At 46.5% G+C, this 24,985-nt stretch overlaps 1 protein-coding gene across 1 annotated transcript; it reads left to right on the forward strand.

Annotated features, from left to right (window-relative positions):
• Positions 1 to 427: 427 nt before the first annotated feature.
• On the forward strand, positions 428 to 24,985 carry LOC142481434 (putative phospholipid-transporting ATPase IIA). Its single transcript, XM_075582865.1, has 11 exons — positions 428 to 688; positions 990 to 1,088; positions 1,876 to 1,965; positions 2,580 to 2,724; positions 4,571 to 4,635; positions 5,012 to 5,167; positions 11,372 to 11,436; positions 14,382 to 14,490; positions 16,143 to 16,200; positions 17,386 to 17,589; positions 21,974 to 24,985. Exons 1-11 carry the CDS (start codon positions 593 to 595, stop codon positions 22,108 to 22,110), a joined length of 1,224 nt encoding a protein of 407 aa, XP_075438980.1. The 5' UTR covers positions 428 to 592; the 3' UTR covers positions 22,111 to 24,985.

Below are 24,985 nucleotides of genomic sequence, written 5' to 3' on the forward strand. Positions count from 1 at the left end.
TGAATGAGTGAATACAGTCATAGTAAGTCATTCGGAGCAATGATGACATCATGTTTTGGCCTTTCCCCTCCCGTCACCTACCACCTATTTCCACCCGCATACTGTATACATCGATGGCACTGCACGACCACTATCTGAACATAAGGTCAAATGAGCTTTTCACTTCCTGTGCAATAAAGGTTCACTCAGTTACAATGTTGTTATGATATAGAGAAGCTGCCAACGCGTTCGGAAGGCAGGAGGAAGCATTTGTTAAGTTGAATGATAGTCACCTGATACAAGGTCAGTCATCGTCAGGAGTACAGAAGTGACTAACTCCAGTCCTCAAGGGCCACCAACAGGTCAGGTTTTAAGGATATCCCTGCTTCAGCGCAGGTGGCTCAGTCATTGACTGCACTGTCTGTGCTAAAGCGGGAATATCCTTAAAACGTGGCCTCTTGGTGGCCCTTGAGGACTGGAGTTCGCCGCTCCTGACCCAGTCCCCCATTTTGACGGCGTTCTCTTGTGTTGGGCGCAGGCACGATACGTCCAGGCAAAGCTCAGCGTTCACGACCGGTCACTCAAAGTGGCAACCGTCATTGAGAGCCTGGAAATGGAGATGGAACTACTGTGTCTGACAGGAGTTGAAGACCAACTGCAGGCTGATGTTCGACCCACCCTGGAGACATTACGGAATGCCGGAATGAAGGTATCAAGGACGTATATCCAAGGGGACTCCATGATATGTATCATCTTGTCATTATGAATCATTATTTGACCTTCCCATCACATTTTTCTCATTGTTTCTTCGGATTATTAACCTAACATTCGAAAATACTACATACAGATCTTTATCACAGTAACTCTGGCACCTGATGTGGATAAAGAGAAAGCATTAGAAATAATTTGAACAGAAGCGGGGGAAATATATGTATTACATGTAAAAACAAACAAAACATTTCTCTCTTCATGAGGTCATCGCAGTATTATGGAAGTATTTATTTTTTCAGGTCTGGATGTTGACTGGAGACAAGCTGGAAACCGCTACATGTACGGCAAAGAACGCACATCTGGTGACCAGAAATCAGGACATTCATATTTTCAGACCTGTGAGTATCTACCTGGGTTCCCGGAGGACATATAGCTTTTGTAACTCTTTGGTTGAGAAAGCGGCCAGCCACACATTACTTGACATTCAAAGCACTACATGGCCAGAGTCCCAGCTATCTGACGGGGCTTTTAGTTCCCTACCCCCCCAATCGCTCATTTTGATCTGCAGGTGAGGGACTCCTTCAGTTCCGGGAATCTCCGTGACTTCTTTGGCGCCCGAGCTGCTCCCACTCTCTGGAACACTCTGCCTCGTTCAGCTCGAGAGGCTCCCTCTCTGGGACTCTATAATAACAGGCTCAATACCTATCTATTTACCAAGGCATTTAAAGAGGATCTAGTGGTTTAAATGTATTATATTTTTTTTTTTTAGATATTTGCAATTTATTATATGAAATAGCGACGTACGTTGAGTTGAAGCCGGTTTACCGCTTGCGAACTTTGACAGAACCGTGGCTTTTTCTCACGACTAGATAAAGTTCCAATTTCACATGGCTCCCGACCTCGTGTGAAAGTTTCACGCATCTCTATACACGAGACACACATTGAGGCTCTTTTAGTCTTCAAACACATTTCTCATCAATGCATTTCAGGCACATCTGGCGAAAAAAAGGGTTAACATTATCTGTACAAAGTGTGCCTTGTTTGCAGCTCTGAAAATTTGAATATCGGCCTTTCTAGCTAGTTGTACGTAGGTTTGGGGAAAGGGTTACGTATACACGCCTATCCATTGTCTCCCGTTCTCTTCACCAGATTATAGCACCATAATCATATACTTCTCGTTCCCAGGTAGCTAACAGGGGGGAAGCCCACCTGGAATTGAACGCATTTCGGAGGAAGCACGACTGCGCTCTGGTTATCTCAGGAGACTCGTTAGAGGTATTTAACGAGTGTTATGAAGTGGGCTCGGCGGGAATCCCAAGCACAGAGTTGAGCCGCAAATCTGATGTTTTGGTTTCGAGTAGTAATATAAAATACGACATAAATATAATAATCGAAAACAAAGCATATTTTTACTATTTTATTTTTTAATTATCTGAACTGGGGAGTTCCTGCGTTCCCCACTGTTCCCGAGATGCAAGCAATTTGCCCACAGAGCAATAATCCTTATTCCGTAGACGCAAAATGACCATGCGATTGTAAGCTCTGCGGGGCAGGGACTGCTTTTCCTATTGTTTTATGTCCGAAGCGCTTATTCCCATTCTGCGTTATAATATTATTTCACGTGTATTGTGTAGCGCTATATACCTGGATGGTGCTAAAGTATATAAATAATGTTATATATATATATATGCATACATACGGTCAGGCACACTCCGGCGATCAGCAGAGCGTTGTAACGCCCTTGTGAGATGACGTTCTGACTTTCCGTTGGTGACGCCGGGCTTCTTCCATCTTTACCAGTCGGTCTTGTGAACAATACGTAGACGTTGCTCCATTAGTTGCCGCAACATGCCAGGATAACCGTGTCTCCCATTGTCACCGTGGCACAGGTATGCCTGAAATATTACGAGTATGAGTTCATGGAGTTGGCCTGCCAGTGTCCTACGGTGGTGTGCTGCCGCTGCGCCCCTACCCAGAAGGCTCAGATCGTGCGTCTGCTGCAGGAGCGGACGGGGAAACTCACCTGTGCTGTAGGTACGAACGAGATCCACAAACGTAGTAATCTCTCGGTAACCCATCAAAGTGCCTGATTGTGCCCCATTTCCATGTACCCATTTCCAGTTTGGTGGCATTATTTAAAGGTGCATTCCCACTCAGTTGACCATTACACATTGTCTAATTAACTTCCCTTAACACCTCTAACCATGCTAATAGCAAAGGTTTGGCTGCCTTCATTTTGGGGAAATTACAAGTTGAATTTTCTGAGCAAATGAAAATACCCCTTGTGAGCACGTTCACGTCTCAGACACGTCTGCAGCGCTGCCTTTCCCCATTATCTCTTAGCATACAGTGCTTCCTCTGCAGCCAGGGATTCTGGGTAATGGCATGCAAATGAGCACACAGTGTCACCATTCGCTTCAAATCCATTTTAACACGGACCCCTAGAAGCTTCTGCCTGCCGTGATATACAGCGTTTCAGCACAGCCCGGGTTAAAGAAGTGCAGAGTCAGTAACCCTACTCACAAACAGCCTTTTTCGACCTTTTGGGTCTCATCAGTGTGAGGTTGGTGATACTGACTTTGCCATATGAAGCTGGGATAGGTTTCACCCACACATTAAATAAGTTATGGTGGGAATTTGCTGGTTCTGAGTTGAGTAGAAAGAGCCGTGGGAATCCAGGTTTGATAGAGTTTCTATATTTTTACTCGCAGACATAATAGACACAGCCCATTTCTCAGTACACTGACCAATTATTAATAATAGCGTTTGAACATAAATCCCCTCACTTACTCTATTTCAAGCTTGGTATCATTATGTTGTGAGAAGTTTCTGTAACATACTAAAATAAATAATAACATACTTTTTTTTTAATGTTCTTTCCCCCCCCCCAAGAAAGTAAAAAAAAGTTTAATTCCCCCCCCTCCCCCCATATAAAGAAACGGTATTGTAATATATTAACTACATTTGTTTTAAATCATAAATGAGGGGATATAAAAAAAAAATGGCTCCTGATATTGAAGACCGCGCTGGTTTTGGGGGGGGGGGGGGGGCTTTCCCGTAAAATGTTAAGATTTAATATAATAGGACCGGGTAGGGCGGATGTGCTTGGAGCAGGCGCAGCAAGCGATTGGATTTAGGGTTAGGTATTTAATCAGATAAAGACCTCGAGGTGTGTGCAGTTTCCGGTGTAGGAGGATATCTCCGAAATACTGCGTCTGTGTAAAGAGGAACCACGAGGTTGTTATCAGCCTGTTATTAAAAGCTGCGTCTTCTTGCACAAGAAAGAGAAGGCTCTGGTTATTTCTTTGTGGTTGAGATAGATACACATCATGTTTTGTTTCTGTTTACCTGATAGTTTTGTGGGTGGGTGATATATGTATGTGTATGTATGTGTATGTATGTATGTATGTATGTATGTATGTATGTCTATATAATATATATAATCACTTGTGAGCAGATTCACATGTCTTGGACAGGTCTGCAACCTGCCTTTCAACCATTATCACCTAGCATACAGTGCTCCCACTGCTGCAAGGGATTCTGGGAAATGACATGCAAATGAGCACACAATGGGTGTGTCATGCAGTGGAAGCACTGTATGCTAGGTGATAATGGTTGAAAGGCAGGGTTGCAGACCTGTCTAAGACATGTGAATGTGCTCACAAGTGATATTCTTTATTGGCTATATGCTAACGGTGGAGGTTTTTTGTTGCCTTTTTCACCCACCATAACTTAAAGTGTGTGTGTGTGTGTGTGTGTGTGTGTGTGTTTGTGTGTCCAGGAACTGAATGTAAAGGTTCCCGTACTCTTCACACGTGGGTATTGAATGTTGGGCGGTATTGCGCACCCACAACTGTTCCGATGGTGTCTTGATTTGCAGGTGATGGCGGGAATGACGTCAGCATGATCCAAGAAGCCGATTGCGGAGTAGGAGTGGAGGGGAAGGTGAGGACGTTGTACATTTCTTCCAGTTCTCGATGCTGGAGGCGCCTGCAGCGGACTGACGGGGTTAACATTTGAGCGCAGAATCTCTTAACCTAGGGGTTCTCAACTCCAGTCCTCAAGACCCCCCCCAACAAGGATATCCCTGCTTCAGCACAGGTGGTGCAGTCGTGGACTGAGCCACCTGTGCTGAAGCAGGGATATCCTTAAAATCCAACCTGTTGGTGGCCCTTAAGGACTGGTGAGAGACAAAAAATGAAACATTCTCAGCGAAGATTTGCGCGATATTGCGAATCGAATCGGGACACGGTCACACACATCTATTGATGACCCGGCATGATTGCGGGCTCTGACGCTGCCTGGTTTGTTCCCCTTTTAGGAAGGGAAGCAGGCGTCCCTGGCAGCGGACTTCTCGGTGACCCAGTTTAAACACCTGGGCAGGTTACTAATGGTGCACGGGAGGAACAGCTACAAGAGATCAGCCGCCCTCAGTCAGTTTGTCATCCATAGGAGTCTGTGTATTAGCACAATGCAGGTATGTAACACATCCTGATCTCTACCTTGCCTATAATAGTGATATTGCCAAAAAAAAGAGATCCTTTACACCTTTGAGGTAAGATCAGGGAGAAGCTCCAGCCGATGTTGGTTTCGCGTTCAATCTAACGTTCCTTCAGGGCTGGCAGATGCGCTTAGTTTGAATGCGAAACGAACATCGGCGGGGTCTTCCCCCGGATCCCCGGTCTTACCTCCAAGCTGTAAAGTATCTGCTTTTTGGATGTTGTCCATGGCACACGGAGGTTGGTGTATATGCCTATCTGTGCATTTTTATAGTCTGTATGCTGCTACAGTTTCTACTTATGGGTGAATAAATTGATTTTGTGGGTATAACTGGTGCCACCCATCCTCTTTTTTTCCCTGGGCACTTTGATATGGATTTATCTGATGACTGATGCACAGAAGAGAGGGATTTCCCTGTTAAATGTTGTGGATATTATTTTTTGTGCCATTATTGATGCACCCAAATAATATATTCTGGTTCTTCGAGCCAGCTTGCAATTTAGCGGGGCTCAGTGCCGGGTGGGGGGGCAGGCGGGAGGGAGAGCGCGGGGCCTCTTAACTGCTCCGGCATCTCCAACCGGCTCCTCATCTCCGTGACGTCTCGGCGTCCCGTTGCAATGGGAACGGGACGCCGCTGCATCACGTTGCCGGAGAGGAGAAGCCGGAAGGTAAGGGGCACTTACAGAGACCCCCCCTGGCAATCAGTGTAACTGCTTAAGTGGATAAGAAGCTAAAAGTGCCGAACGCTGCGCCGATGTGCTAACCGGACCGCCGACATTCGTTTTTGCTAGAAAGTAGTAATACATAAAATTATAATAAAATGAATATGGATTTTGACACATTGCATCATGCCGTACCACCCGCATTGATACAATGGAAATGAAAGCAGGATGATGTCGTTTTTATTTTTAGTCTATATCTGGTATTGGTTAATATAATTGATGTTATGTACACTAGCCATACTGTCAGGACAATAATACGCTCTGTTAAGTTGCATTATGAAATATCTGTGCGACGTCAAATACATTTTTCGTTGACGCGTAGCAGCCTCATTGTGCACCCACGCTATTAACAGACATTAAAGTTTACGCCAGGTTCAATTTGATGGCCGATTTTGACACAGATGCCATTTTTTTTAGTACATACCATTTACATCGGATGTGAAAATCCACCCCCCTCCCCCCCCCCCCCCGTGGTACTTAGCAGTGGCGGCCGCCCAGTGGCGTTTAGCTGTGGTGACCGCCTCCTTGCTTCCACCCTCCTTCTGCTTCTGATTCGCAGCGTCAAATGACAGCGGGGACGTCACCAATGTAACGTCGCGTGATGTCGCATGGCGTCACGGTGCCATGATAACGCAACGTCATTTGACGCTGCAATTCGAAAGGAGGAGGAGGGTGACGGCAAGGAGACAGCCGCCCCATGTAAGTGCCACGGGGCGGCCGCCACATTTAAGTGCCTTCCCATTAGGCCCGATTTGACCCGAAAGAGTGGCAGATGTATATGGGGGCGGACATTTGTGCCGCTCCCAAATTTTGCTGCCTTAAGCTCGGTCTGAACCCCATTAATTAATGGTATGGGTTTTGAGGGGGCTACCTGTGGTCACTTGGAAATCACTTACATGGTACCTGCGTGACCTTGCGGTCGGATGTTTTAGTTGATCCAGCACAGCCGTTTGGTTTTACTGTTGGCATACTTGTAATTCGTTGGTCGGTAAATAATGTCTGCGGCTTATTTGCTCCAATTTTCCGAGTCCAGGTGTTTTTGTCCTGGTGGGCGCGGTGAGGCCTACAGCCCTGTGCGGCTTGCCAGGTCACGCCTACATACCTCTTTTATTCTGATCCGATATCCCCCCACCCCCCTCCACCACCACATCGTGTCATGCGGTGATAAAACCAGATTATCAGAGCCTCGCACGTTCGTTCTTCTCTTGTTGCTTTTTAGAAGTCCCTTTATAAGATTTAACATACATCAGAAAAATGGGGGATAAATTGTACCATTACCTCCAGTATAACCCATTAGTGGAACACAAATACTGGAACTTAAAGGTTCAGTCCAAGCTAGGTGCTTTTTAAAAAAAATTCATAGAATGGTAGAAGGGGGTCTCTGAACCGAACCCCATTAATTTCAGCTCCGGAGATCCCTGCTTCAATGTCCCTATCACGCCGGCCAATAGGAAGCCGAAAAAGGGTGACGTCTTGGCTTCCTATTGGGCCGGGGGAGCTGTAAATCCACCATTATGAGAACCCCAGCCAGAGCAGCTACCGGCACCCCCTGTGGTTAAGTATCTCAGGAAGCAGGGGGTCCCCAGAGCTGAAATTAGTGGGGTTCCACTCCGGACAGCCCCTGGTTCAACCCTATTTTAAAAAAAAATAGCTTTTAAGCTCCAAAGTTCCAAACCTGGTTTCCTTACATCAGGATATTTTGGGGTCTCACAATCTGTCACCCAGTGTATTTTTTTTAAAGGTAAGCCAAAAATGTTAACAATTATAATTAAAAAAAAAAAATGGAACCTACGTTTTGCGAGGCAGTCCTCACACTCCACAAATAGCCGGGTTTCTAAACAGAAGGAAACGGTACAATTGAGGTGGTGACAGAGAACGTCATGTAATGACTAATAAAATTAATAGAAGGAAATTCTTTCATCTCAAAACAATGTTCTGCAGAATAAACAGCCCGAGATATGGACGTGAGGGCGTACCGAGCAGGGCTGACATTAAATGCATTAGCACCGTTCAGCCGATGAGCAAGGAAACCTGCCTTTTATGCCGCGCGCGTGTGTGTGACGGAGGGAGGCACCGAGGTGGCCAAGAAGTGCGCAAGCCCCAACCTGCTGCCTCCTCGCCATCAGCCAGGTCCCCTTATAATGATAGATTTTGGACCTCTCTGTTCCCCGCGTTAGATATTAGGTATTATAATAATAACATTATTTCATGTGGCACTTTTCTCCCAATGGGACTCAGCGCGTCACAATTACAGCACAGCGCGCGGGACGCAGCACGTAGGAATGTTACAGACACAGACCCTGCCCCGCAGAGCTTACACTCTACGTTTTTGGTGCCTGAGGCACAGGGAGATAAAGGCACTTGCCCACGTTATGGTGGGTGAACTTAACTTATACGGTATAAAGTATGGTAAACCTACCCAGCCTTGAAAATTGCAGAGCCAGTACATCCAGCCTCTGATGAGACCCAAACGGTTGAAATAGCTGTCTGTGAGTGGTTTCACTGGCTCTGCATCCCATGCTGTGCTTAAAAGCTGTGTGAACGGCAAGCATTAGCTTATAAGGGCTCCCTGTTAAAATGAATTTCAGGCAAAAGGTGACACACTGTGCTCATTTGCATGTCACTTCCCGGAATCCCTTGCTGCAGTGGGAGCACTGTATGCTAGGTGATAATGGTGAAAGGCAGGGCTGCAGACCTGTCTAAGACACGTGAATGTGCTCACAAGTGATATTTTTATTTGATATATATATTATATATATATCCTTCTGCCATTTGTAACTAGCCAACTTCCTGTATTTTAGGTGATCTCGCACCGCTTGACCCTGGATTTCCTCTCTTTATCATGGTTCCATGTTTACAGGCTAGCTCTGTTATTGGCTGCAACTCTAAAACATCTCCCAGCATCCTTGATTGGCTAATCATAGGTGGTGAGCTGGCTGAGGGTGGGGTTTGGACACACGTCCCATCTGATTGGCCCAAAGTTCTGGATCCACAGCTCCCTGTTTGGCCCATCCAAAATACCACATACATATACACACACACACACACACACATACATACATACATACATACATACATACATACATACATACATACATACATTACAGTCTCAGCGGTAGCGGCGCGAAAAGATTCTTTTCACCGGCTTTCCCCCGATCGGCCGGCTCCACGCTCACTGCCGTGCGCGCGCGCGTCCCTAGTATAGGACGACTGACTAGCCACAGCCAACAATAAGTGCCGCGCATGCGTACGGCGGAGTGTGCGCGCCCACTATATTACGGGCCTTAGAGTAGCACCTGAAAGGTACAATCCCAAATAGTCGGCCAGTTGAATTTCTTAGGGGCCTCTGAATGGGGAAGTGTTTTTTTCCCCTTATCCCACCCCCTCCTTATCAGAGAGACAATAAAGATTAGGTGATGTGGGGAGGGGGACAAGCACTTGCTGATCACACAGTGACATCATCACAGTGACATCATCACACAAAGGAGCAGCTAGGGGGAATGTCCCAAGACTAACTTAAAAAAAACAAATACTTACAGGTGTCCAATTTGGGTAAAAAAAAAAAAAAAGATGCGATCCCCTTAAAGCTGTCATTGGAATTAGTTCACTTTGGTCCTCGGAAGGATTTCCCCTTTAACAGAGAGGCTGCTGGGAAGCGAGATCTTTGGTTTCCATTTAAAATGAATTGTTGGAAACCTAGCACTACCCAGGTGTGTCTCAGAAATAATAGACGGTTTCTGTAAGCTGGCCCATGACGACGGTGTTACTCCGCCAGATATAATGTCATCTTTTCAACACATTTTGAAAGCCTGCAGTTAAAAAAATGAGGCACCGAGAGTTTTCAGGCATAAATGTTATATCTTTCAAAGCAGGATCTCCATAATTATAAATACCATACAACTGTTCACACATTCAGCCTAAACTTCCTCTCTCGAGAGAGAGAGGGCAGCTCATTGTTCTACTTTGCTATTCACACTGACCTGAAATAAACTTGCTATGAACTATCTATTGCAAATCTAAAACGTGCACTTCTTCCTTATCGCGTTGTTATCGTGTATAACTAAATCACAAGTGGTTAAGCAGTGGTCATAGTGGAGATTTAATTGGAAATGCTGTGGTCCATCTTTGCGTGTGTGTGTGTGTGTGTGTGTGTGTGTGTGTGTGTGTGTGTGTGTGTGTGTGTGTGTAAGTAATTTGGAGTGCTACTGGGTTTGTGACCCAATGTGTACAACAAGAGACAAAAAGGCCCTCATGCTATTTTCAGGAACCCCGGGAGTTGTTACTCAATGGGCAGCATTGAGCCCTCAGGTTGAAGTGTCTTTTGATGAACATTGGTTGAATAATATTAAGATATAAGAAATGGTTGTTATATTTGCATTGCGGGGGTAATTTGTTACCTTTCATCTTTTTAGAGAAGTTCGCCCCCACACAGCTCACATGGACACTATAGGGTCTGATTTATATTATGCATTAGGGGAGCTTGGATCAATTGTAGAAGTTCTATAGCCTTTTTTTATATGAATTAGGTGCAACTTCTGTATCAATATAATAATGTTTTACATATAAATATATGGTATAGCATATAGTGTGTGTGTGTGTGTGTGTGTGTGTGTGTGTGTGTGTGTGTGTGTGTGTGTGTGTGTGTGTGTGTGTGTGTGTGTGTGTCACATTTGGAAGGCACAACACAATATTTCAAGGGAACCTTCCACGGTTCCTCAAGAGGAAAGTTTTCACCCTGTGTAACCTGCCCGTGCTCACTTATGGTTGGGAAACGTGGACACTAAATGTGAAGATAATTCAGAAGCTTCAGAAAACGCTAAGAAGTATGGAGAGATGCATGCTGGGTATTAGCCAAAGAGGCAGGAAAAATAAGCCATGGGTTCGAAACCAAACAACTGTCTGTGACATCAGCACATGGGGGAAGAAATGAAAATGGCGGCAGGCCGGACATATCACAAGAAGAAATGGCCATCGTTAGATAAAGATGAGACTTGACTGGATTCCGAGAGAGATGTAAAGACCAAGAAAAGTACCAAAAGTAAGATGTGAGGATGGAATCAGAAAATGTGTTGGAGCAACGTGGAGAAGACCGTCTTGCAACCGTAGTACCTGGGAGATCATTGGGGAGGCCTTCATCCAACAGTGGGGAGACAAGGGATGATGATCATGATGGGCCTCCTCCCATCTTGGTTTTGGTCGTCATCTTGGTCTTTTGATACTCATTGTAATCCAGTCTAGTACCATCTTTATGCAATATGTCCTTCTCACAGCCATTTTTATTACTTTACCCTTCTGATGATATCATTGACTTTTATGTTTGCTTTTGGATGTATGTGTGTGTGTTTAAAAGGGCATAAAAAGATGCTAAGCATATTACCTAGCATTATTATTAGTACTATCCGTAGCATTACAAACCAAACCATTTTCAGGACTGACACATGACCGGTATATCGTTACAGGCCGTCTTCTCCTCTGTATTTTACTTCGCCTCCGTTCCACTCTACCAAGGATTCCTCATCATTGGGTAAGTGTAATAGTATTGTATATACCCCCACGCAGTCTGTTCTGGGTGGGCAGGCTTGAGCTGGTTTTGCGGGGGAAGTTGGAGCCATTGCAGTTCTGTGGAGAGTTGGGCTCCCCGGCTTCCCGAATGTGTTCACTAGCTTTGGAGCTCCGACGTACTCAAAGTGTATCTTGTTTTCACCAGGGGTCGTCAAGAAACTGCATTAATCAGCAGGTGTAAAGCAACAGCCCTCCCCAAAAAGAATAATACACATCCCCTGAATTAGAGGGATCCCCCAGATCATCCCCCCTGACGTCCAGTGTCCTTGTCCCCCGGTTCCCCAGATATTGTCATTTGTTTGTGCCAAAACTCCAAATATGTCTACCAGTCTACAAACTTAGCTGCAGGGCTGCCAATTGAAAGTAAAGGCATCACCGGGCCGAGTCATGACCCCGCCACCATTTTGTGTCCCATTTTGAGCCGCAGCAAGGAAACCACGGGGCTCCCGGACAACGCATGGCCACGGAACACCTCCGGGGCTGTCTAGAACATTTGGTCGTGGCTGTGTAGCCGCAACCAAAACTCTGCCGGCGTTTAGCCACCAGTGACCTTGCCGCTGGCCGCTTCTCCGCCACGGTAAGTCTCTAATCTTACCCCTTACCCTAAAAAACCCTTAATATTAACGCCACCCCTTACCCATACAACCTTACCTTAAAACCCTTAACCTAAGCCCCTACCTAAAACCCCTATCCATAACACCTTACCCTAACTGCTAAATGAACCCTTAAATTAACTTACCTTGGAGAAGCGGCGGAGGGTCCCAATGCGGCCGAATGCCGGAGAAGACTTGTCGGCAGCGAAACAGCCGCGGCCTACTGTCCGATTCCAGCTCCGGGGGGGACCTCTGTTTTAGGTCAAATCTTTATTTATTTTTTTTAAATGTAAATCTTTTTAAAATGATTATTCAAAATGAGCACCGAGGAATTTCTCTTTAACCGTTTCTGGCAGAGAGGGTGGATTAAAATGGTTAATGCTCCATTATCGTCACCGCATACCATTTTAGATTCTCTTTATTCCACCCTTCCTGACCGGGCTTGTTCTGTACACTATCACGGTTCATTGTTAGGCCACCCCTTCCCCCCCTTCCCCCCTTCACCCCCGGATTTGTTTCAATGTTCGCAGCCTTTAGGGACCTGTATGATTTAATCAGGAGGATGAAGAATAGGTATTCGGCCAATAGCTTCTGAGCTTGCAGCGGGCACTACCTTCTGTTGCACTGTGGGAATTCTATCAGGAAGAGCTGAAGGCCACAGCAGTGAGTCACTGAGCACTAATTAAAGCTCTGGACTTGGCATACTTTTGGGTTAACCATTTTGCTATTGACTGATCTGCAGTGCGTTGGAAAGCCATCTGTTGCTCGTCAACCAGGGTATTAACCCTTTCGGCAACGGGTCGCTGGTCCCCTGCGGCGACCGTAGGCTTAACCTTTTGGGTACACCCAAATATGACCCTTCTATGTCGTGAGGTCTGGCACCCCAGGGTTCCCATGACGGCATAGACTGCTTGCCCGTTTTCGGAGGCGAGATCGCGCGTTTCGAACCTCGATGTGAGAAGAGTGGAAACGTAGGGCTCGTACGTTCCCGGCGTCCGCGATGGCGCGTCGCCGATGCCGGAGGGGGGCCATTGCACTCTGGGGCCGCTGCCCCTCCGGCACTCAAAGGGTTAAAGCAGTGTGGCACGGGGGGGGGGGGCTGATGTGCCTGCATATAAACACGCCGCACTGCTTCCTATTATTAAGAGTCTCTGTACACAAAGATACTGGAGAAAATAGAACGTGATGTAGCCCAGCACTGTGTGTGTGTGAGAGTGTGTGTGTGTGTGTGTGTGTGTGTGTGTGTGTGTGTGTGTGTGTGTGTGTGAGAGTGTGTGTGTGTGAGTGTGTGTGTGTGTGTGTGTGTGTGTGTGTGTGTGTGTGTGTGTGTGTGTGTGTGTGTGTGTGTGTGTGTGTGTGTGTGTGTGTGTGTGTGTGTGTGTGTGTGTGTGTGTGTGAGTGTGTGTGTGTGAGAGTGTGTGAGAGTGTGTGTGTGTGAGAGTGTGTGAGAGTGTGTGAGAGTGTGAGAGTGTGTGAGAGTGTGTGTGTGTGTGTGTGTGTGTGTGTGTGTGTGTGTGTGTGTGTGAGTGTGTGTGTGTGTGTGTGTGTGTGTGTGTGTGTGTGAGTGTGTGTGTGTGAGAGTGTGTGTGTGTGAGAGTGTGTGAGAGTGTGTGAGTGTGTGAGTGTGTGTGTGAGTGTGTGTGTGTGTGTGTGTGTGTGTGTGTGTGTGTGTGTGTGTGAGTGTGTGTGTGTGTGTGTGTGTGTGTGTGTGTGTGTGTGTGTGTGTGTGTGTGTGTGTGTGTGTGTGTGTGTGTGTGTGTGTGTGTGTGTGTGTGTGTGTGTGTGTGTGTGTGTGTGTGAGAGTGTGTGTGTGTGTGTGTGTGTGTGAGAGTGTGTGTGTGTGAGAGTGTGTGTGTGTGAGAGTGTGTGTGTGAGGCTGTGTGTGTGAGGCTGTGTGTGTGTGAGGCTGTGTGTGTGTGTGAGGCTGTGTGTGTGTGTGTGTGTGTGTGTGTGTGTGTGTGAGTGTGTGTGAGAGTGTGTGTGTGTGTGTGTGTGTGTGTGTGTGTGTGTGTGTGTGTGTGTGTGTGTGTGTGTGTGTGTGAGAGTGTGTGTGTGAGAGTGTGTGTGTGAGGCTGTGTGTGTGTGAGGCTGTGTGTGTGTGTGTGTGTGTGTGTGTGTGTGTGTGAGAGTGTGTGAGGCTGTGTGTGTGTGAGGCTGTGTGTGTGTGTGAGGCTGTGTGTGTGTGTTTTTGCTCCTGTACAGCACTATGTGGATGATTTTGACATTTATCCGATGAAAGGGATCACTACAAAGATTCTCGTTTTGTTACCATGTGAAAGTGAGCCCGGGCGAATCTCCCTTCTTGTCCCGGCAGATACTCCACTCTCTACACCATGTTCCCCGTGTTTTCTTTGGTGCTGGATAAAGATGTCAAGTCTGAGGTTGCCATGCTCTACCCTGAACTCTATAAGGACCTCCTTAAGGTAAGCGTCTTTCACCCCAGTGCCCAGAGGTCCCTGACCGATGAAGTGGGAGATTCCAGTTTAATTGGCAGACGCCAGGCACGCCGGACAGCGAGAGCCGTTTCCCTCACCCCGGTGAATGGCGGCAGTGCAGGCAAAACACTTATTTATCATTGCTCAGTAAACCTGCAGCATGTGCCAGCTTGTCCTTCTCTGCCTGAAGGTCACCATACTGTTTGTACAGGTGAGGGGTTCCTGTAGAAGTTGTTTAGGTGCGGTCCTGCCAACTCTGACTGTGCAATGTACAGGTTTATGTTTTGTACATCGCTCACATCTTGGATAGATATACTGGCCCAGTCCCCTAAAGACGGTATAGGTGCAATCCCATGTAAATGGCCACCAGTATTTTTGTGAACAATTTAGTTATCTAGTTGGCTTCCTTAAACTAATCTAACGGTGCCTAAAGCAAATATTTGGCTCATTTTCTTTGTCTGGAAATGTATTTACAAATTGCATTTGTTAGCCTTTTCCCAACCTGGCCTTATCAGAGAGCCAATAAAGATAAGGAGGGGGGGGGGGTCTCTGCCTGTGCAGAGTCTTGTTGAACACACAGTTGACATCAAACAGAAGGGAACAGGCAGAGGAAATCAGACCCCTCTGAAGTCTCCGCTCACCGTGCTCACAAACAAACTTAATTTTTTTTTTTAAATACATATAGGGAGTAAAAAAAAGGCATCAATCCCCCAGATGTAATCCCTTAAATGTGTCCCTGCCATTAGTTCACATTGGTCCTAGAGGGACTGAACCCATAACCATGTCACTGCCATTAGTACACGTTGGTCCTAGAGGGACTGACCCCATAACCATGTCACTGCCATTAGTACACTTTGCCCCTAGGAGGGACTGACCCCTTAACCATGTAACTGCCATTAGTACACTTTGCTCCTAGGAGGGACTGACCCCTTAAACATGTCACTGCCATTAGTACACTTTGCCCCTAGGAGGGACTGACCCCTTAACCATGTCACTGCCATTAGTACACGTTGCCCCTAGGAGGGACTGACCCCTTAACCATGTCACTGCCATTAGTACACTTGGCTCCTAGGAGGGACTGACCCCATAACCATGTCACTGCCATTAGTACACTTGGCTCCTAGGAGGGACTGACCCCTTAACCATGTCACTGCCATTAGTACACGTTGCCCCTAGGAGGGACTGACCCCTTAACCATGTCACTGCCATTAGTACACTTGGCTCCTAGGAGGGACTGACCCCATAACCATGTCACTGCCATTAGTACACTTGGCTCCTAGGAGGGACTGACCCCATAACCATGTCACTGCCATTAGTACACGTTGCCCCTAGGAGTGACTGACCCCTTAACCATGTCACTGCCATTAGTACACGTTGCCCCTAGGAGGGACTGACCCCTTAACCATGTCACTGCCATTAGTACATGTTGCCTCTAGGAGGGACTGACCCCTTAACCATATCACTGCCATTAGTACACTTTGGTGCTTGAAGGGATTTCCTTTTTAAATGAACCCCAGCACACACACCCTAGCCCCATGTGCAATGTTAATTTATTATTATACATTCTCTATCCACAGTACAAAGACATCAGTTCAGTAGAAGCGATTGCTTTCGTAATTCCACCTTTCCCCTTTTTTCAGGGTCGTCCTTTGTCGTACAAAACCTTTCTAATCTGGGTTCTGATCAGTATCTATCAAGGTAAGAATCAACTTGGCGCCGCACTTCAAGTGCTTTTCGAATAAACTATTTATTCGCTCAGATGATGGAAAGCAAGGCGTCAGGTTGAGTTGGACACTGAGCTTTATTAATTCATTATATGAGGCTCAAGAACAAGATCTAACTGTAATAATACCTGGGTCCAGTGCTACAGAATCAATAAAACGCTTAAATAAATGTTCAGGACAAACTGTATGGATTCTCGCTGTGCTTTACGTCGGTTAAAACTAAGCACAGAGTCAGGACAAGACCACTTTATTCCCCTTAAAGCAAGAATACATGCTGCATTGCGTTTATTACAGGTTGGAAGCAGGGGGCTTCGGCGCTGAACCCGCTAATTTCAGCTCTGGTGACCCCCTGCTCCCAGAGATACTTACCTCCGTAAAGGTGGCGGCATCTCTGCAAGCAGAGAAACGGTGGGCCTAACGAAATGGCGGCTTTTCAGTGTCCTGGGTCACGCGGGCCAATAGGAAGCTGTGACGTCATCCGTTGTGACTTCCTATTGGCCGGCGGTACCGGGAGATTTAAACTCTACAGAGACACCGGCACCCCCTACGGAGGTAAGTGTCGCAGGGGGTTCTGGGAGCTGAAATGAACACAGTTCAGCCCCGGAGATCCCCTGTTCATACCTGAAAAAAATGGAAGCTGATATTGCTGCTTTATGTCAAAGCCGGCAATGTATCCTACAAGAGCCCTCCATGCCGCCCTGGCGCTGATCCACCGGTGCTGAGTGCGCCCAGGACAGAAGGAAGGCAAACCAAGGATATTAAAGTACCCTTTTTATTTCTTCTAAGACGTTTATAATATGATATAAAACATAAACAAACCCCCGTACTCGGATAGGGAATTGTCGGCTCGACCTCCCCCCAAAATGGTACAAAATAAATGCAGGTACAGTATCTCTAAACTGGTTAATTATAAAGAAGAAAAACCCCGAAACGGACATAAAGGCGCATCCATACTAAGTGCTGCTAGTGTATAAGACATCTTCCAGCGCCAGAAGACTCGCTATGGACCACTAAAGTAAAGGGGTTTTGTAGGGCAATGCCGTTTTGTAAATAGGGCACAAAATGCTTTATTTAAGTCTACAGTAATTAAAATAGCGGACGATGCCAGCCGCATTCCCAGCTCCGATGCCCCCTTGAGACGTCTCCTTCTTGGTTACAGGAAGCATCATCATGTACGGGGCATTGCTGCTGTTCGAGTCCGAGTTTGTCCACATCGTGGCCATCTCCTTCACGGCTCTGATTCTCACCGAGCTGCTGATGGTGGCGCTGACCATCCAGACGTGGCACTGGCTTATGATCGTGGCCGAGCTCCTCAGCCTGTCCTGTTACATCGCCTCTTTGGTCTTCCTTCATGAATTTATTGGTGAGTGGGATTCTGGGTAATGACATACCAATGAGCGCACAGCGCGTCCGCCTTTACTTCTTATCCACTTTAACGTGGGGCTCTATAAGCGCATTACACTGCTTTTCAGCAGAGTCAGGGTTAAAGAAGTGCAGAGCCAGGAACCTACTCACAGACAGCTTTGTGGAACTTAGTAAAAATGTACAGGAAATATATAAACACGTATTTTGATTCGAAGTGCTATAAAGAAATATGAAATGTATGTTTCTGGTGATCAGGTGCACAGAAAGTATGCAAGCAAATGTTATCCTTATCGCTTACGTATAAGGCCACGTTTATAGTTGCGGCGTTGGTGCGTGCGCACGACCGCGTGACGTCACTCGCGCGTTGTGCGCGAAACCTGCACTGCAGGCTGGAGGCGACAGGGAGGCGTGGCCGTAGCATCACGTGATCGGTTCGCCCTCATTGGCTGAACCGCTCATGTGCCGTGGCTGTCGCAAGGCAAGAACAATTTGCAAACTCAATTAAAAAAACGCGCGCGTGAACGCGTATGTGCGCGTTCAAAGGAAAACATTCATTTTTGGGGTGGCGCGCGGCATTGCACGAGGCCTAAAGTGCCAACGTAGTCCATAGTGCAGTACTATGTGTGAGAGATAAAATAACAATGTAAGGCTGCGCTTATAGTGTTCGCGACGGCGACATGACGGATGACGTCACCCGTTGCCGTCACCGCTAGCGAAAGTTGTATTTCGCTTTCCGGCGACGTCGCGGGCGACCAGCCTCTGAAAAATCAAATTTGACCGGCTGCAAGAATTCGCTCCGCCAGCGTTGCTCCGTCGCGCTTGCTATAAGCGCACGCGACAGCTGCAATACATTTGTTTTGCCGCAACGTCGCGTCGCTGGCACTATAAGCGCAGCCTAACACTCCAAAAGATTACACATAAATAGAAACCGGTATAATAGGAAGAGAAAACCCTTCTCAGGTGAGTTTACTATATGGAACAATCGACAGATGATGTTCAAAACAGTGGATGACGATAGACTCACATTAGGTGGGTAGGAGTCAAACGACAAATGAATCCTTAACTGTAGCTTGGTAATAATAGAGATGCGATGATGCTGAAGACGTGAAAAAAACTAAATGCAATAGAGAAGATCATAGTGTGATACTGTTTTGAATTATAATACACAAGGCTATACAGGTTACACTCACAATTAGGCCACGGGCCAAGCGCAGATTGACCACAAAAGGTTTCACAGAAAGCTGACCGCACTAGTGCTCTTCGCAGTGCTGTGGATGCATGAGTCCTCCGTTTCGGCTTGTGGCGTCACTTCCGGTCGTGACGGAAGCGCAACTCTCGGGTCTCAGTCTCTTCCGCGTCTCCACAGGCTCCAAACGGAGAATGGCCTGGAGAGTCTCTGCAGTTCCAACACGTTTCACTCCTCGGAGCTTCATCAGAAGGCCTTGCAGGGTGCACAATATGGATTCGAAATCGGCACCCTGACCAAATCATTTTATTGCTTTATTTTCATTTTATTTTATTCTCCTGACAGATGTCTTTTATATCCTGGCTATGTATTCCGCTCTGAAATCCCCCATTAGGATACTCACACACGCGCGCGCGCATACACACACACACAATCACAACTGTTATGTTGTTTAATAACTGGTTGTTCTAGCTACAGTTAGTTACATGGTAATGATACTTTAGTTTCAGCATGCATACTCAGTCAAAGCTGAACAAATAAGGCAACAAACAGCCCCACACCACCTCACCCACCCCCGTAGCCCCTTTCCTGGGAAACAGGGGGTACCCGAAACTGAAAAGCTTTACTTTTAGCTACTGGGATCACCTGGTCCCCGAGATATTTACCAGGAAAGTTAGCGCTGCGATCTCCTGGTATTTAAATCCCCATGCAACACGCTGGCCAATAGGAATACCGCACCAAATGACAATGCGGCTTCCTATTGGCCCTTACAACCTGGGCGATTCAAACCGACATTTTGTTTCCCATGGGGGACGGGGGGGGGGAGACGGTGGCGGGGAGACAGGGGTGCGGGGGACACAGAAACGTGCTACCTACAGTGGGAAGTATCTCGAAAGCAAGGGGTCCGCAGAGCCGTAAATAGAACATTTCAGCTCCGGGAAACCCCCTGCTACACATCCCCTAAACCAAAAGGGGGGTCTCTGTGGCACAAAGGGAGTTGCGTTTCCGAATGCCGCAACTCGTACCTTTCACGCGTCACATCACCACCAGCGACAGGGAGACTAATGGCTTTTCCAATCCTCCTGCGCCGACGCGAATCATGGAGATAACCCTTCCCCCCCGTGCAGTTGACGGGACACTGCATCCCTTTCATGTTTGCGACGCTCGTCACTCCGCGCCACGCGGTGCTCTGACGCCCGGGGGAGCAGCTATCTGCATCCACAAGATGTCACTCCTGACCTCCGAAGATCCCCAGCGCTGTCCGTGCTTCGTATCCTGCTCCGGTGCAACCGGTGGCCTCTCTCTTCCTGGCTTCAAACGCCGCGTGTTAAAGGGCTGTCTGGAACACAAAGGCAGGGCTCAGGCGGCCGGCGGTTTGCGTTAACCTTGGAATATATTGCTGGCTCCCTTTCAAATGACAGCGCTATGCTCTTTCTATTAACCCTTCGCCGACGGAGGGGACCTGCAGCGTACTGCTTTGCAAATGATGATATTTTTATTTCGGGGGGGAGGGGGTTGTTTGTTGATAAAAGCGCCAACATATAACGCAGCGCTGTACACTGTTACTTGTTTTATTCATAAAACATGTTTCGCTAGGAAGCAATACCGCTCGTTTTCAAGTATGTCCTGGGCTCAGAGTTGTGAGGACAATATAGGGGTGCGTTAAATGGACAGAGGCTATACATTATATTTAAAGACATTTCGTGGACAGTTGGAGAGAATGTATGTTATGGGCGTAAGTAACAGTTACAGACAATGGGGGATGAGAAAGATGTACTGCTTTAATGCGCATGTACATGGATGGTGTGTGTAATTATATATATATATATATATATATATATATATATATATATATATATATATATATATATATATATATATATATATATCACATTTTAAGTTATGATGGGTTAAAAAGGCAACAAAAAACCTCCACCGTTAGCATATAGCCAATAAAGAATATCACTTGTGAGCACGTTCACATGTCTTAGACATCATCACCTAGCATACAGTGCTCCCACTGCAGTAAGGGATTCTGGGAAATGACATGCAAATGAGCACACAATGTGTCACCTTTTGCCTGGAATATCCATTCACATGGAGCCCATTTAAGCTGATGCAGCGCCGTTCACACAGCTTTTAAGCACAGCATGGGACTAGCAAAGCAAGTACAAACCACTCATATGTTTCAACCTTGATGGGTATCATCAGTGTGAGGTTGGTTTATACTTGCTTTGAAATATTTCTAGGCTGGATAGGTTTACCATTTCACATTTTAAGTTATCGTGGGTGAAAAAGGCAACAAAAAACCTCCACCGTTAGCGTATAGCCAATAAAGAATATCACATGTCTTAGGCTGAGTCCATGGTCAGCGCTTTGGCGCTGACCCGTGCTGAGGCGCGCTGACGCTTGTCAGTGAGCCCCTGCAGCCGCAATGAGAGCAGCTTTAGCAGGGGCTCACGCACGCTTCCGCAGGCGTGCAGAGGCATAGCACTTACATTTTTTTTTAGTTTTGGCGCTCACGGGAGCGCAGGGCCGGTCACGTGAGCGGTTCGCCCAATAAGGGCGAACCAGCTCCGTGACGTCACTGGCCCGCCCCCGGACGGCGCGCGAACTAAAGCCAGGGAAAGCACCCGCTTTCCCTCAGCCTCAGCGCGCCTCCGCACGGCTGGAGTCACCATGGACTCAGCCTTAGACAGGTCTGCAACCCTGCCTTTCAACCATTATAAGCTGTGTGAGTTATGACAATACACGGTTACATTAAATGAACATAGGTTATACATTCAATTTACAGACATTTCATGGACAACATTTTAAGAGATAATATATGATTATAGGCGTAAGTAACAGTTACAGACCAGATTAAAATGTGAGACCGTGGAAGTCTTGAAAGATCTTAGATGGTAGACTGTTCCAGTTGTGGGGTGCACGGTAAGAGAAGGAGGAGCGGCCGGATACTTTGTTCAACCTTGGGACCATGAAGAGTCTTTTGGAGTCAGATCTCAGGTGACAATTACTGCGTGTGGTAGGGGTGAGGAGCTTGTTCAGATAGGCTGGCTAGCATGCCCAGAAACTATTTAAAGACAAGACAGGAAAATGTACTTTGTGCCTGGACTCAAGGGATAGAAAAGCATAGAAATGTACAACTGCTTTGTGTATTGAACTCTGGAATTAACCCTTGTTTTATTCATTTTAGATGTTTACTTCATTGCCACTCTGTCGTTCCTTTGGAAAGTCACGGTGATAACACTGGTCAGTTGTCTACCCCTCTACGTCCTCAAGTATCTGAGAAGAAAGTTCTCTCCTCCAAGTTACTCCAAGCTCACGACATAGATCCACCTCAAGGCGCCCCAGGACTTCAGTGGGCGCCCTACGGATGGACAGCGAGATCTCATGAATATAGCGACGTCACCTGTTGTGTGGGTTGTGCAGTAACCAATACTTGATGCGGCTTTGCTGAACAAAACTCAAAATGGGATTAAAAAAAAAAGGGGGTAGACGTTATTTAAAACCGCGAATGAATGCGGAGGGCATTGGAGCACACGGGCAAATCCGTGATCAAAGATCACTCCCCCAGATGGGGGAAAAAAGACGCACAGTTAATTCTTAGGACATGGTTACAATGCATTACAAGCCCCCTCCAGTCCTGAAGGCGCTAGAGGGGTAATGCTTCGGAAAACAGCAGTCCTTACTGCGTCTTGCATTCTGAACTCCTATACGCTTGTGTCTACTAAGAGGATACTATTCACGTAAAGAAATGTTCTTTGCCGTTGTTGTACTTGTCATCTGCCTCCCACTTCCCTCGCAGGTCCTGCATCGCTACTGAATGTAAGTGATCAAAAGAACGTAATGTAGCAGAGTCTGCTTGTCTCAATGGTCAGGGGACAGTGTACATGGAGGTAAATAGTAGATTGCTCCATAACAAATAATATACGATCAGCAAAGAAATAGAGTGTAGTTCAGGGCTGGGCAACTCCAGTCCTCAAGGGCCACCACTGTGTCGGGTTTTAAGGATATCTCTGCTTCAGCACAGGTGGCTCAGTCAATACAAAAACTGGTCATTACACTACGGAAGTCCAACATTAGCAATCACTGAGAAGCTGGTATCTGTTGCGGTGCGGAGCTGGCCAGTTGCAAAGTCCCCCCCACCCCCGTCCCCCTGATCCAGAAATGTTGAAATGTACATGTTTGTTTACAATATTTAACAAATTGCCAGTTAAGTACCATTTTTTATTTTTAATGTTTGTGAATACATTAAGTCAGAGACTGGTGGTCATTACAGCCTCGATGATGTGTAGCAGTGGGTTACCCTGTTCTGACATGGTGGGTTGGTCTAGTTCAGGGGTGGCTATCTCTGGTCCTTAAGGGCCACCAACAGGTGTTGGGGCTATCTCTGCTTCAGCACAGGTGAGCCACTTATTGAGCTGAAGCAGGAATATCCTTAAAACGTCACCTGTTGGTGGCTCATGAAGACAGGAGTTGGCCACTGATGGTCTAGTTGATCCTTGATTGCAAAGCTGTGTTATTTCTCTTGTTCTCCTTTGACTTAATTCTGCATTGGTCACTTTTGTTTCATGGCTTTCTTTTTATTTGATATTTACCCTGTTAAACCAACACGGATCTGACGTGATCCCACCCAGGCCTGTCCCCAACTTCCAGCTGACATTAGACGGAGCAGCACATCAATCCGTTCCAACACAGAAGCTCCGTCATTGTCGGTATGGAGCTTAAAATTCCCGCGTTGCTTCTCTCTCTCCTGAGGAGTTAATAGTCGGCTACAGACCTCGCGGGATGCCGAAATTCCAAAACAGTATCTTGCCAAGTGCCAAACGTTGCAAGTCCCTCCGTCGCTGAAAGAGTTAATACTCTCATTGTGAATTTCTGCTTGACATAATCTTCATAGCAACAATGCTCTGTGTCTTCTATTGTAGAGAGGACTTGCTGACATTTTGCTGGATTATTTCTTATAAATGACTGCGAGGGTCCTTATTTGATAATGCGTTTAAAAGGGGCAATCTCCCCCAAACGTAAGAAACACTTCCATATATGCAACGCAAACGGGAGAAAATGTGTCAAAACAAACCTGTATGCACTTTATTTACTTTGACCCACGTCCCCTCCCCCCCTGGGTAGCAGGCCCCTCTCCCAACGCATTGGTTCATACTGTATACTTCGGCGATTTCCTGTTCTCGGTCAGCTTTTCCGGTCACTGCGACATCTCTCGTTATTACACGGCTTGTTTATTCTGCGTGGCAGATTTCATTCCCAACCTGGCAACCCACTATTGTTCTGCTTTAGTTACAAAGTAGAGTCCAGCAGGAGAAGCTGTTGATTTTAAACGAAAAATGCATAAATAAAAGGGAACAGTGGAAATGCATGTCATATAACTACAGAATACCTGGGACTGGCTCTTTAACTAGAGTGACCATATTTGTCCGGGACAAATCTCACGCATGCACAGTTGGCACTCGCCAACTGCGTATGTACAAAGAACGACCGGCCAACGCTGACCGCACATGAGCAGCCGGCAAGTGCCGATCGGCACTTGCCAACTGTGCATGCGCGGCCAAAGGGATTTAAAACCAGGGACAGCACCCCAAAAAAGTCGAGACAGGCCTTAAATAGTGGGACTGCCCTGGCTAAACCGGGACTTCTGGTCACCATATCTTTAACCACAAAGTAGGCCCGGCTATAACGATCTTCCGAGCACATTAATTGGCTACACAATATAGCTCAGGTGGGAAAAACAGGGTGGGGGGGGGGTATTTAATTGCAGGGATATTTCATCTATCAACTTTGACTGTAAAGTTAACCTCTGAATAAAAAGGGAAAATTATGAAGGTTCTATTGATCATATAATCTATAATACAGATGTCAACAGGTGGTCACCACTCTTATGGAATAGAACTGAATCCAGTTGGCTAGCTTGGTCAGTAATTACTGTATACTGAAATTTGGTGTATTTTTTTAATGCATTTGAAACCACTTTTAATTGTGTGGGGTAAATATGAATTCTGGTGTCCTGCTGATTCCTATGTATTGTGATGCTGATTATTTTGTACCTGTCCCTAAAGTAATGAATAAGATTTACAGTACATATTCCTAACCAACTCGATATTAATGTTTATTTATTGTTCTGTGGAGTTAGATGTCACAACCGTCTGAGAACTTAAAATGGGTTCAGAGGAAAATAAAACCATTTTCTGCA

The sequence above is a fragment of the Ascaphus truei genome, unplaced genomic scaffold (genome assembly GCF_040206685.1).
Source record: "Ascaphus truei isolate aAscTru1 unplaced genomic scaffold, aAscTru1.hap1 HAP1_SCAFFOLD_2664, whole genome shotgun sequence".
NCBI lineage: Eukaryota > Metazoa > Chordata > Amphibia > Anura > Ascaphidae > Ascaphus > Ascaphus truei.

Bases quoted from the DNA above. Each gene is read 5' to 3' on its own strand.
- LOC142481434 (XM_075582865.1), top strand. From the start codon at position 593: ATGGAGATGGAACTACTGTGTCTGACAGGAGTTGAAGACCAACTGCAG. The intron at 2,725-4,570 runs GTACGAACGAGA...CTTGATTTGCAG, and splicing joins GAAACTCACCTGTGCTGTAG to GTGATGGCGGGAATGACGTC. The intron at 5,168-11,371 runs GTATGTAACACA...ATATCGTTACAG, and splicing joins TGTGTATTAGCACAATGCAG to GCCGTCTTCTCCTCTGTATT.